This window comes from Pagrus pagrus (genome assembly GCF_965226575.1).
Source record: "Pagrus pagrus genome assembly, chromosome: 7".
Classification (NCBI taxonomy): Eukaryota; Metazoa; Chordata; class Actinopteri; order Spariformes; family Sparidae; genus Pagrus; species Pagrus pagrus.
The window spans coordinates 24,556,762-24,570,308 of NC_140191.1; the positions used below are offsets into that span (position 1 = coordinate 24,556,762).

The 13,547-nt window shown below is 41.9% G+C and overlaps 1 protein-coding gene across 4 annotated transcripts in view; it reads right to left on the minus strand.

The window, feature by feature from the left end:
• Positions 1–316: 316 nt before the first annotated feature.
• The window catches only part of znf516 (zinc finger protein 516), a 70,203-nt gene continuing 56,972 nt past the window's right edge, over positions 317–13,547 (minus strand). For 3 of the 4 annotated variants that reach the window (XM_084358552.1, XM_084358551.1, XM_084358550.1), the window contains exons 4-5: positions 9,967–10,071; positions 317–4,324 (exon numbers count right to left, since the gene is read on the minus strand). In XM_084358552.1, the coding sequence (XP_084214678.1) occupies positions 4,131–4,324; positions 9,967–10,071 (299 nt within the window). In that variant the 3' untranslated portion in view covers positions 317–4,130. Of the gene's footprint in view, positions 4,325–7,305; positions 7,377–9,966; positions 10,072–13,547 lie in introns of all 4 variants that reach the window. The other variant, XM_084358553.1, reaches the window with a different exon arrangement.

Sequence of the window (13,547 nt, forward strand, 5' to 3'; positions counted from 1 at the left end):
TATACAGTAGAGTGTACAGCGCTGACAGTAACATCCGATGACAGTAGGTGACCACGTCAAGAAAAAGTCATGTGAGAGACACAAAATAATACAAAATATGCTCAGTTTTATGATCCTGTCAATACTCAGAGACAGTGTCCCTGCGTGGTTCTTTGAAAATTTCACACCAGCAGTTTGAGTAACAAGCAAAAAGGCAATTTGAAAAACTGTGAATCTGTGAAGCTTTTTCATCTAAACTTGGACGTGTTCAGTCGCAGCCGCTGAGGAAAAATTTAAAAACAAACAAGCAAAAACCAGATGAAACGGCGCCAACAGGTGCCATTTTGTGTGTCTTTATTGTGGACATGACATTACATCTTTTTGAAATGATGTACAAAAGTGTAACAGAACTGAGAATGGCTCAGACGAGGTAGAGCTTTCACATCGGCTTGCTGGCATGAAAACTACACAGTATAAAAACAAAAACAACCCAGAAAAATCAAATTAAACAAACGCTCCTGTCTGCCTCTGTCCTCTTATCCTTTTTGAAGTGATAATAAATACAGATATCAACCAAATACATTTGGAATAATAATGTCTTCTAAGGTAAATTAATCATGAAGTTCAGAACAAGAAAAAAAACAAAAACAATACGGACACAAATAATACAACTTAAGAGGCATGATAAAAACCCAACCAAAGAGAAAAACACCTGCCAGCCCCTCTGGGAGGGCAGCCATGACTAGCTACTGAACAAATCCTACAGTTTAGCAAAGAGAAAGACTAAAAACACACTCTTACATCTTTATGAAAAAAATAAGCACTGCTGCACCTAGCATTATCAAACTTTTCCGTGAGGAAAACACAGCCGCCACAGAACAAATCATTTGTCATTAAAACCTATGGAATTATGCTAACAGAAAAGCCTCTACACCAGAGCTGACATTGAAGTGTGTTAGCCGGCACCGTTAAAAAGACATTCTCAAAGAAACCTTAGCTAGAACTGGACAAAATGAGAACAGTTAAAGCAGTAACCTAGTCTAAGTGCACTAGTAATGCCATTTGGTTTCTACCGCTGTATATAAGGGTTTGGTAAGAGTGGATTACAGATATACACTTTATATTACATACACTCACTCCTGCTTCATAGTTTTTTCTAAGTCACACTTCGGAGTACAAATTCATAACTGAGGAGTTAATCTTAAAGGGAATTCTGTACAACATTGGTATTAGTACTACACTACCTCGAAGGCTAGAGTATCCGTTTCAAGTATTTTCACTACACCCACACCTTCAATATACACGTTGGTGTAATATTAGGCATATTCAAGCACACAGTATTGTATGCACAACTCAACAACCCACTGGTGTAACAACCATTTCATCATCATCATGTTAAAACTACTGAGGTCTCAAAATAGATGGGAAGTACAGTACTCTGAATGCTCCGTAGTCTTTAACTGGTTTGGATTCTGATTTTATGCGCACAAAAGTGTCTCCGCAAAAAATCCACAGCCGGAGCTGCTTTGAACTACCTTTTCCTTTTTTTTCTTCTTTTCCCCGACGTGGCTTTTTTCAATCACGGAGAAGACAAAACCAAGGCCAGGACACAAAGAAAACATCCCCTCCCAGCAAGGAACAGTCCCTGCTTCACACCAGCCAATAAACTTCAATCAGGCTTTCATTGCAAAGGAGGTAGGCCAGTATACAAAGCATCCAGGAGGAGGCCGGAGCACACAGAAGTTAGTCAACCTCTTATGCAGTATGGAGAGGTTTGTAACGAATGCACACACACACACGGATGAATGCACGCTCTCTCACACACACACACCTGTGTTAAGGCTGTGACGGCTCTGCAAATTCAATAGGCCTCTAAATATCTCCATCTCATGTATTCAGGCCTGAACTCTCTGGAAGCCTGACCTCCTGACCTCTGGCTGCTCTCTCTTCCTTTCTCTCTCTGACCTCCTCACCCTGCACTCCCAGAATGCAAATCTCCACCATCATCATTCAAGAATTTAGACCGACAGCATGGGAGTTTGGCTCATTAGTCTGCTTAAATGTTTTGGAAACAAAATCAGCGCTGCATCTTTTGTTTGTTTGTTCTGTTGTGTTTGGGACCTGCGTGCTAACATTAGGTGGACATGTTGAACTGTATGTCTGTTTCAAACCTGCAAGTTTTAAAGTTTTGGAAATTTGGGCAATTAAGTTTTTCACGAGGCTAGAGCTAGCAACCAGTTAGCTTAGCTTAACTTCGGAACGGTTTTAAAGGAGTAGTTCAGGAAATTTGGGGAATTAAGTTTTTTCACTTTCTTGCAGAGAGTTAGATGAGATGATTGATACCGCTCTCATGTCTGTATGTTAAATATGAAGCTACAGCTAGCCGCTTGTTAGCTTAGCTTAGCACAAAGAGTGGAAACTGGGGTAAAACAGTAAGCCTGGCTCTAGACGCCACTTCTCAAATGGTCTAATTTGGGTGATCTTCAGAGGCCCAACAGGTAAAACATTTTCTACTTACCTAACCCAGAGTTCGGCGACAAATTATCACAATAAATGATGTACTGGCAGCACTTTCAAGGCTTTCGAAGCATTAGCTACGTGTGTTAAGCAATAATAACAGTGTTAGTTGTATTCACTCGCTAACGTTGCTAGACAGATCCTCACATATGAATGATACACCGTACTAATCGCTCTAAAAAAGGAGCATTAGCGTCCTGGTACCATGGAAAACACTGGTTCCAGAAGTCACGCCTATAATTTGCGCCCATAATGTGTGCAAGGTATCAAGGGGGCTAGATAGGGGTGGATAGAAAGGTAGGATTCTCTCTTATCTGGTTAAGTATGGTACCAAAGTTTTCATCACATACTCATGACAGTGTTGTCCCTCAGCAATATAAAGTAAGATGCATCTTTGCTGCAGTACCATATTCTCTTTTGCAAGTACACAAGTTGGAGTTTCATCTGCAGAGCGACCGCCTTTCCCTCATTCCCACTGTTTTGGAGTCAGTCTGATTCAAAGTCAGAGGTGTCGGAAACACTCCCTAATATGAAGGAGTTATGGAGGGAAACTGCCTCCACTCAGTCCCTTCCTCTTAAATGGACAATAATTGAATGGCCATAAAAACGGTACGCTCGTTTATATTGGCTATTAAAAACGTGCACTCTTTTTAATGAGCACTAAAGCAGACACCCCCATTAGCCGTCTCTCTCTCTCCCTCCTTTCAGTCCTACCTCTCTCGCTCTCTCCTTCTAATCATCAGCTACACAGCCTCAGAGTGGTCACTGCACTGCTAACATTACACTCTGGAGTGGAGGGAAGTGAGTTTAGCAAGCACACACACACACTCGCACACACACACGCACACACATACACTCGCACAGACAGATGCAAGTCTTCATCTCCGCGACCCAGAGGAAACAAACTCGCAACCTGTCAGCTGACTGTTGATGAATTGCAGAGCGTCTTCTCTCTCATCTCGTCTCTGATGATTGGTGTCCTGAGGAATGCACAGACTCTTATACAATAAAGCTCCAAATAAAAGGGAAAGGGGGGGGGGGAGCGACTACAGCAGCCATGCAATGCCACAGTCCTTGATTCAAACGCGAGCATTCAAGTTCAGTTCGTCCGCTTCTTTTCATTAAAAACTTTGCTTTTCTCGCAAAGCTGCACTAGGCAACTTCACTTCAAGTCGGTACCTCCAAAATGGCAGCAAGAGGCGACTCTTTGAATTTTGAGGGGCTTCCCAGATCATTTAAGGTGATGTAAACTAAATCTGCTAATATTTTCCGCCGATCCTCGTGATTAAGGAGACAAGAGAAGCAAAAGAGCGATCATCAGTGAGTCCAGCTTCTCATGGACGCCTGAATTTCACCTGAATCTTCTTTCTATTTATACATAAGACTCTTTTCTGCCGCAGCCTCCATATTGTGATGTTCAAATTGCCTAGCACAGCTTTACTAGCTTCTTATTTAGAAAAAAAACAACAAGAGCCTTCAACGTACAATGTTTTTTCATTAAAGGATGATAGGTGGAGAGGAGAGGCTCAAAAGGTGGAGCGTGAGTCCTGCTTCCAGTCCTCTTGTTTTTCATGGAGTTTTTTTCAGGTTTGTCTGATTCCCTGACTAGTCTGGTCCCAAGTCCAGATCCTGGTCTACTGTTGTTGTGGCGTCGGCGGGTGTTTGGCAGCCAGTGCTCCTTGCTCCTCCTGGCTCAGGAACAAGCTCCTCGTGTCTGGGTACTGGCTGTTGTCAAAAGGCATATGGTGGACACTCTGGACGTGCGTCTTTAGGTTCCCTTTCTGAGAGGCTCGGTATGGGCAGAGCTGGCAGCAGAATGGCCTCTCCCCTGAGGAACACACACACATACACACACACAATACACGCGTTAAAGTTGAAAGGTCAGGCAGAGGCCACGCACAGGATTATGAGAGGAGAAGACGTTTTGGAGAATTTTGATAAACACAATGAGACACAACGATGTAAACCGGGGACGAGACTCGCTGCGGTGGGAACAAAAAAAGGGGGAGAAACAAGCAAACACAGAGACAAACATAAACCGAGACACATGGTGGCATTCAGCTAGAAAAAGGGAAACATTATGCAGCATTCACATTTAATTTTTTACACCTAATTTCACTTAAAAAGTGAACTCTGCTTCTGACCCAGATGGACAAACTTCCTTTCATTTTTCCTGCCATCTGCCATCCGCTGTCTGAACAGTCCTACTTTTGTCTCCACGTACTTCTCTCAATCACCACCCTATGCCCCCCCCACCACACACACACACACACACACACACACACAAGCTCAAACACACCCCACACACACTCTCTTCTAATTAGACTGACCTACAATGGCACACACACCTCGGCAAAAATGTAAAAAAAAAAATAAAATAGATAAATTAATAAATAACAGACGAATAAGCAACACACACCTGAACAAAACAAATGAGATTGCCATTTAATTGCACCTAATTATCATTTTGATAAATGGAAGAGTATCAAAGCGGGAAAACAAATGACTCCCCGTGCCCCTCCCGCACCCCTCTCCCTAAAGAAGAAACAAGGAAATATAGCTGTTATCATACATCATCAGAAACACAACGGAGGGAAAGGAAGGGGGGTGAGGAAGAGAGAGAGAAAGATAAAAACAAAAAAAGGTATAATTAATCACACACACAAAAAAAAACTTTAAAAAAAGAGAAGGAAAAAAAAAAAACAGCTGGAGAGACGTGAGAGGAAAGCGAGAAACCTCCACGACATCGTCCTGCGAGGAAACATCGCTGACGGAAACCGGTGCACTACATTATACTAAAGGTTATCGTCACCGTAAAGCAGCGTCAACACTACATCTAATTGGACCCCTCTGCCTGCGCCTGCTCCCATCATTCATAGTGTGCGGTAAATCTGAGTCGGTGTGGGTGTGTGTGAGTGTGTGATTAATTAAGATGGAGGCGCGGCGTGTAGAAGCCAGCTCTCTCCGAATGTCAAAGTGGAGCAGATTTACTCCTCTGTTCCCTCTGCCTCAACGCTCGTCTCTATGACTAACTCTGGAAAGACATTAAACAAACTACAGAGGAACGTACTCGCAATCCTTTAAGTTTGTCATGTTTGTGTGAAAAGCCATTTACGCTCGCCACCAAAGTGGTAATTCTAAACCATCTTTTTTCTTGTTTTTCTAACAGCGACAACTTGTAATTGTTTTTATTGTTGGTTAATCTGCCATTTGTTTTCACATTTCATTGATTGATTGATAGATCTATAAAATGCCATCACAATTTCTTTACCATAGGATGATGTAATCAACTGCGTTATTTAGTCTGACCAGCATCATTATTCTGATTTAAGACAGAGAGAAGCAGAAAATTCTCACATTTGAGAAGCTTGAGCCTGTGAATTTCTGCCATTTTTGCTTGGTAAGCAACCTAATGGATTATGGATTGTCAATAGTTGCCAAAAATAAACAATTAAATAAAAAATAACAAACCAACCAATCTTTTAAACTACTCTCTATGTTTAGCCCAGCATAAAATGGCGTCACGTTTTTGCAAACCACTGATACGTTGACATTTGTATGTGTCAAAGGCTACATACCATATTGACAATTCCACACTACGTGTCAAATTACATGTTTATTACCTGACTTTCAAATTGGGCGGTGGAGGGGATGGTGGTGGTTACAGGCCCTGGCATCCCCTCCATCCTCCCAGCCAATGACCTCAGCTGGAGGCGCGTTTCAACATATGTAAGTGTGAAACACAATTTTTCTATGGAGACCTCGGCACACGTTTGTGGCGACCAACACAGGTATTCTAAGCCAAATGATATTTTCCTAAACCTAACAAGGTGTTTTTTGTGCCTAAACCTAAGCAGATCATAGCACAGTGTTGGTACAAGAGACAGAACATAAAGTTGCAAACTAAGGAAATGTTTTAATATATCTGTGGTTTGCAGAAACGTACAGTGGTAACGTTTGTTCTGGCAACTGGGTTGCTATTTTTGATTCTCTGTCATCAATGCGGTGATCTTTTCCATTGCATTTCCTTGTTATTTGTTGATAAAGTCTGACTTCTTTTAGTTGGGGCTCCTCTGTTTGCTAAGCCATGCATCTTTACCTAAAAATGCACACAGTTCCAGGTGAAACATGTAGCAGACTGCATGTAAAGGTGGAGTTTGGAATTTAAAAACTACACGCACTAAGGGCTAGCTAAGTTGATGCTTTGACTGAAAAGTAAGACCCTGCCCTTTTCTCCCCTGTGTGGCATCACAGCGTAATTGTTATCAGCTGACAGTTAAATGCTCTGACTGTAGTTTGCAGTACATTGCAGCTGTTAATTCAGTGCAGGTGAAGATAAAAACCTCAATCATGTGTTGAAAGATCCTGCAATTTGGCCAAGCAGAGGGAAATCTGACGATATCAGTGTTAACTGTAAGCGTACAAAAAACAGCATGTGCTTCTGTATTTATCCAATTAGGTGTTGACTCTCAATTAATAAAAGAACCAGCAACCCTTCAAGTGTAATTAAAAAGTGTAAATAAAAGCTTTTCAATGAGACAACTGTGATGTGTACACTGGATACACACGCTGACGTCAGGTGTGATCCAGCAGCGTGTGAGAATGCCAGGTGTTAATGCCAGGTGCAGAGGGTGCCACATGTGACTGTTAACACATGAACAAAAAAAAGAAGAAAAAAAAGCACTCACAAAAAGGATGCGGGTGACACAGACAGACACACAAACACACACGTGCGGAGGTGAGACAACAATAAGAAGAAACATGCAGAAGCGATGAGGGAGCCCAGTGGTTAGCCATCGTGCCACATACTTGTTTGGGAGCTTCAGAAGCGGTGGTGTGAGCGTCAGTACCTCTGTGGAGTCCGTTAAAATCAAACCCAACTGTGGGGGGAGAAGGAGGGTGGGTGGGGGGAGGAAGAGGAGGAGGAGGAGGAGGAGGAAGGGGGGAGGGAGGGCATTCGGTTAAAAGCTCCACCAGATCCACACAAGCATTTTTTTTTTTTCCCACCACCACCCGCACACAGTAGTGTTTGCCACCAGCACCCTTGCTAATAGAGGGGAGATGGCAGTGATGATGATGGTGATGATGGTGGTGATGATGGTGATGGAACCTGGTGGAGGCAAGTCAGTGATTTAATATGACGCATGTTAATAGAGGCCTCGGGGTGGCTGGCCTTTTCTGCATGTGCACGTCCATGCTGAAGACAACCATCGGTGACAACATTAATTACAGCCTCGGCGAGTGTTTACAGACCCTATGCATGGGTGTGTGAGTGTGTGTTAATACACTGTGTGTGTGTGTGTGTGTGTGTGTGTGTGTGTGTGTATTTACAATACGGCTTGGGGGGAAGCTGAGCGCTGCATCACTTACCATTTGGCCTCTGTCACTTAGAATCACTGGCCGTGCCACATATCATTCACACTCTCTATAAAGAAGCTACTTATCTCAGTGTCTACTGCGATCACTGCCGGCCCGGGTGATGGACATGACAGGACAGGAGAGGAGAGGAGAGAGGAGGAGAGGGGGCAAGGGAGAAATAAAGAGGGAGACAAATAAGAGAGGAGGGGGGAGAGGAGAGGAGAGGAGAGGAGAGGAGAGGAGAGGAGAGGAGAGGAGAGGAGAAGAGAAGAGGGGAAAAGACACTAGTGATCGAGGAAACTAGAGGAAAGGACAGAGAATAGCATTAGAAACCATAAGAGAAAACAAGAGAGGGAAGGAAAGAGGAAATGGCGAGGAGAAAGGGTGAGAGGAAACACAAGAGGTAAGAAAAGAAAAGGTAGATAAGGGGAAACAAGAGGAAGAGAAATGAAAAAGGGCAGGGAGATGAGAAAAGGTGAGATGAGAGGAAACAGGACAGGACAGGACAAGAAAGGAAAGGAAAGGAGGAAAGATGAAGATTGGAGAAGAGACTAGAGATCGGGGCATGCCAGGAAAGGACAGAGAATAAGGAGAGTAGAAACGAGGAGAGAAAACGAGAAATGGAAGGAAAGAAAGGGGAAATAAGGGGGACCAAGAGAGGAAAATAAAGAGGAATAGGAAAAGAGAGGAAACAGGAAAGGAAAAGAAAGGAAAAGAAAGGAAAGGGCACTAAAGAAAAGCGGGGGGAGGAGGAAACTCCAGAGGAAATGGCAGTACGTCTAAATCAAGCTGTTTAGTGAATGGCATCAGGACGCATGCAAATAGATTCATAAGGCTGCCGTGGACAAATGCTGGGCTGCCTCATTAGAATGCGCAATTCCATCTCTCTAATTGACATGTGATTAATAATGTATACAATTTGTCACAGGTCAGTATCCGGAGCAAATCATGTTTCAGTTTAAAAAATAGAGACAGCTGTCCAGCCCAGGGCGGGGACGGACTCACAGACTGGCTGTCACACTCAACTGAACAAGAAGATCAGTTTTGATTTATTTTGGAGAAAGCAGGAACGTGGCGGACGTATGGAGAGTCAGAAGATGAAATATCGTCGGGAATGTGAATCCCCGTGCATATATTCTCCATATCTCATGCGAGGGGTTTTCTGGGTGAATAAATAGCTGCGAGCGTGATGATATGTGTGCACAGGTGGCACGAGACTGAGTGACGGCTGGAGGAGTGGCCAAAAAACTGGGAACATCTTGTGATACATGAATAGACAGTAGCTGAAAGGCTGAATTCTGGACTTTTCTTACACAGGCCACGGTACAATAACTTTTCATTGCTGCTTCTTCTTCAAGTCTATTTCTTTCCTGTTCTGCTCTTTGAAATTGACTTTCAACTTTAAAACTCTGGGGTATTTGGATACTGGCGGCCATATTTAATTGCACAAAAAAAACATACCTAACACTGTGGTATCACTTTACAATAAGGGTACATTAATTAACATTAGTTAATGTAGTAACAAACATTAACTCACAGTTAATTCATGTGTCTAATGTTGAATAATGTATAAATTAATACCTAAAGTTAACATGAACAGCATTAGTGAATGAGTACTAGACAATTAATTAACTGTTAATTAACAGTTAGTTAATGTGTATTACTGCATGAACTAATGTTAACTAGTGTACTGTTATTGTAAAGCGTTACCAACATTGTTTTATCACCTTCATACTTCGTGACTTCTAATTTTGAACATTTGACATGTTTCATAAGTACCAAAGCACCACACTCAATTTCATATTTTTCAACATAATCAAATTTGCAAGCTCAGTTTGTGGTTAATAGAAGCGTTGACACTTTTCTTCATATACGGTCAGAAGAAAAGTACGTTTAAAGGGAAAATTGTTAATTGTGCGATTATTGCAATCATTTTTACACATACAGCAGCAGAGACTGTGGGACCCCGACAATAAGAAAGTAAAGCCAATTTCAGTAGACAGAGGTTAAAAGCTGACATATACAGATAGTTTTCAAGATTATAATTGTATTTAATTACTTTAAAAATGTTTTTTCATTGGTCGAGCCAGTGGGAGTTACGGCTGTATTTACCTGTATGGGATCTCATATGAGTGCGCAGGTGGCTGGGCTGATTGAAACTCTTCCCGCACTCATGACAGAAATACAGTCCATGCCGCATGAGAGACCTCAGCATCGCTGATCACACACAGGGGAGAGAGACACACACACAATTAGCACACACAGCACCGAAGAGCAAAGCAACAAAACATCACAGGTTCAATTAAGGTTCATATAATGGTGGACAGACAGGGGGACAATATCATAACGATGGGATGTGCTGTCAGCAGATAAAGCTGTGTTAAAGGATTAGTTCATCCAAAAATGAAATGTGTCATTATTCAGCCACACGCTGATGCACAGTCAGATGAAGTCCACAATACATTTCTGTAGCCTCACAGTGAACCAGTGTGGCAGCATTCTCCTAAACAACTGAAGTAGATGGGGACTTGTTTTAAAACATAAAGAAACCAAAAAAAAAAAAAAGGAATGGTACCATACAGCTCATTGGGCATAATCCAAGTCTCCAGAAGCCCAGTGATCCCAACTTGATTTGAAAATATGTCATTAAAACCCCTTTAAAGCCGAAATATTCACTAAAGCTGCTGAGCTATAAGTGTTAGTGCAACCTGTCTGAAGTGGGTGCTTGAGCTCTACCATGCGTAAAGAGTGTAAACAACTTAATTTCAGATCAATTTGGGATTGGCCTTTTTGTGTTTTCTTCTTTTATTCCATTTTGAAACAAGTCCCCATCTACTTCAGTTGTTAAGGAGAATGCTGCAACAAAAAAGAAATGTTTTGTGGACTATGAAACTTTGAAAAACCCAACTTTCCATTGACATGGGGGATGAGTCGATAATGACTGAATCTTCATGTTGGAGTGAACTTATCCTTTAACACAGCTCTATCTGCTAACAGTACATCCACCCCTGCTTTGACAACTTAATCCTTTAAATAAGCTTTTTCAGTGTATTAACAGGAAGTCCTAAAATGACACTTCATGCACAGTGTTTTTCTGCTGTCAGTCATACTTTCCAACTTTTTCACATTAATTCCTAAACTTTTTATGACTTTCTGGCTAAACCAATTTCTATCATTTATTTAGTGTTTTGTGAAACTGATCTTGAACAGGTGTTAGCAGTTTTTTATTTCTGAACAACTCTCTTGAGAAGAGTCGACTGAAACATAAGCACTTTTGGCATTTCATATACCAAAAGACAGTTCCCGGTTTGAACCATTTCTTAAATGTATTTAGTTACATGTTCAAAGGCCAATGTGTCCTAAAATCTAAGATGCTTTCAATTCCTATGTGAGATTACACATGTGACTTTTTCTGAGAGGAATGGTGGAAAAGGTGGACATCAACATCAGTTTATTCCAAGGCAGAAGACATTTTCACGTGGGAGTGTTAGCGGCGATTGAATGAAGACGTAAAGGTCAGTAATGGGCAGAAAGAGAGTGGGAGTACATAAGCACAGTGCGTGGCTGGAGCGGTGGAGGTAGGTAGCGTCAGTAGTGGACTCGCGCAGGCATCATTAGTATGTCTAATGTGTCATTATGAGCGGCTAGCTCCAGGGGCTGGACTGCAGCTGTCACACAGCATCATCTCAGAGGCTGACAGCCAGACACACACAGCACACACACACACCGCATAAATTACAGGCAATTAAAACGCCCCGGCTGTGATGTGCCCGCTCCGCTGCCCGTGTGTCACATGTCAGGTGTGTGTGGCTGCATGTGTATGTGTTTCAAGAGTTGTACGTATGTGTGTTTGGTCCAAGGGAGGAAAGTGAGGCACAGGCTGCGCCGCACACTGGCTACGTTAACACACACATATACACACACACACACACAACATGCACAAGACATGTTAATGTCTTCAAAAAGTAGGAACGTGTTGACTCTTGGAGACTTTAAAACTCATAAATCCTGTCCGAAGATTTTGTTGTCAGTACAACAACTTAGTAAAACATCACCTGGGTTAAGGAAAACTGAATATATATTGTACAGTATTACACAACATTTCACTAAAGAGCCTGACATAAAATAGTTGAACTTCACATAAAAATCCTGACTCGTGTGATTTTAAAGCCACCTCATCATTCCTGGACAACACATCTTGTGCGTCTTGTTCTAATGCTATAAAACATATCCTAACAAGAGCATAACTGAGTTGCTTGCAGGTAAACAAAATAAAATTATATATTTTAATCTTTCTGTTGTTGTTATTGATAGAGCTAGACCAATTAATCAGTCAGACCAGCACTGACAAGTAAATAGTAACTATATATGTCAAAATGACCCGAATCAAGACTGTCCGATATACATACATGTACAGGGCTCCAGACTTACTTTTACACTTGTTGCACTGGTACGCCTAATAATAGCCTACAGTTTAACTACATTTCATAATACATTGTGTAAATGATTGTAAACAGGAGGAAAGTTGCAGAAAAATGTTTGTCTTTTAACAATACATCATTTAAGCACATGCAACAAGAAATCGCAAATAACCTCAATTGTTTCAACAAAGTTACAACGTGCTGATGTTCAGTGTTTGACAAACTCAAATAAATTAATTAAACTCAAAAAGTTTCAACGTAGTCTTCAGACTAAAGTGTTTTCCAAAGTGTCTTACTTATATGTGTAGTACTTGTGGAAGTATTGCTTTGTTTTTTGTTGTTTTTGATCTGACCTGCTAATTTAAGACGACCGATGAAAATGTTAAGTCACACTTGCAAGATTTTCAGGCCCATGTGCGACCAAAACAGTTGATGTCGACCTGATCTGAGTAAAAAAAAATTCACTATCTTTTGATATAACCTCATCAGATTTTCCCAAATACTGTACGAATATCAGTATCTCCCTCAAACACCTATTTCCAGTTGGGCTTTAATTCTTTAATGCTACATGGATTTTATTGCGAGACCACTTTAAAAACAAAATGAAACCCTGGCAATTTCCAACACACTTAATGAGAGTTCTGAAACTATAATGAGGCAGTATAAGAAAAATGCCACCAGGAAATTAATTGTTAAGGGACATGAAGCCCAACTGCGTCTTAGCAATGTAGACCGAATGCATACTGAGTGGCTAAATGAGTGGCCTCTCAGCATAAAGAAACCTGTGGTTGTATGTTGAAGAACACTGGAATGACATATATTACATTAATTTCACCTATCAGTCACGTTATAATCATGTTTTTTATGTTCTGGTGTGTGTAAAGGTGCAGCGAGAGGTAAAAAGCATTTAAAGATGGCTGGATCCGACGACACTTTGACCACTACACGCACATGCACACAAACACACACACACACGCACTCCTGTGACCTCTCTTGCTGACAGATAACAGGCCTGGGGGTCCGGGGGTACTTTCGATGAGGGGGACATTTGGTACACAAGCCCCCAGTAGACGCATCAACATGACACTGAGGCTGGTACATACCTGGGCAGTGCCCAACAGTTGTGTGTATGTTTGTGTATGCGTGTGCATGTGGCAAATGAGGGAGTGTGGGGGGGTGTTGGAGGGACGCGGTAGGACAAGGAGGACAGGGAGGCGGAGGAGGTGACAGAGAGTGTCTCTGGCAGCCCGACTGCTGGCCTCTGGATACTCT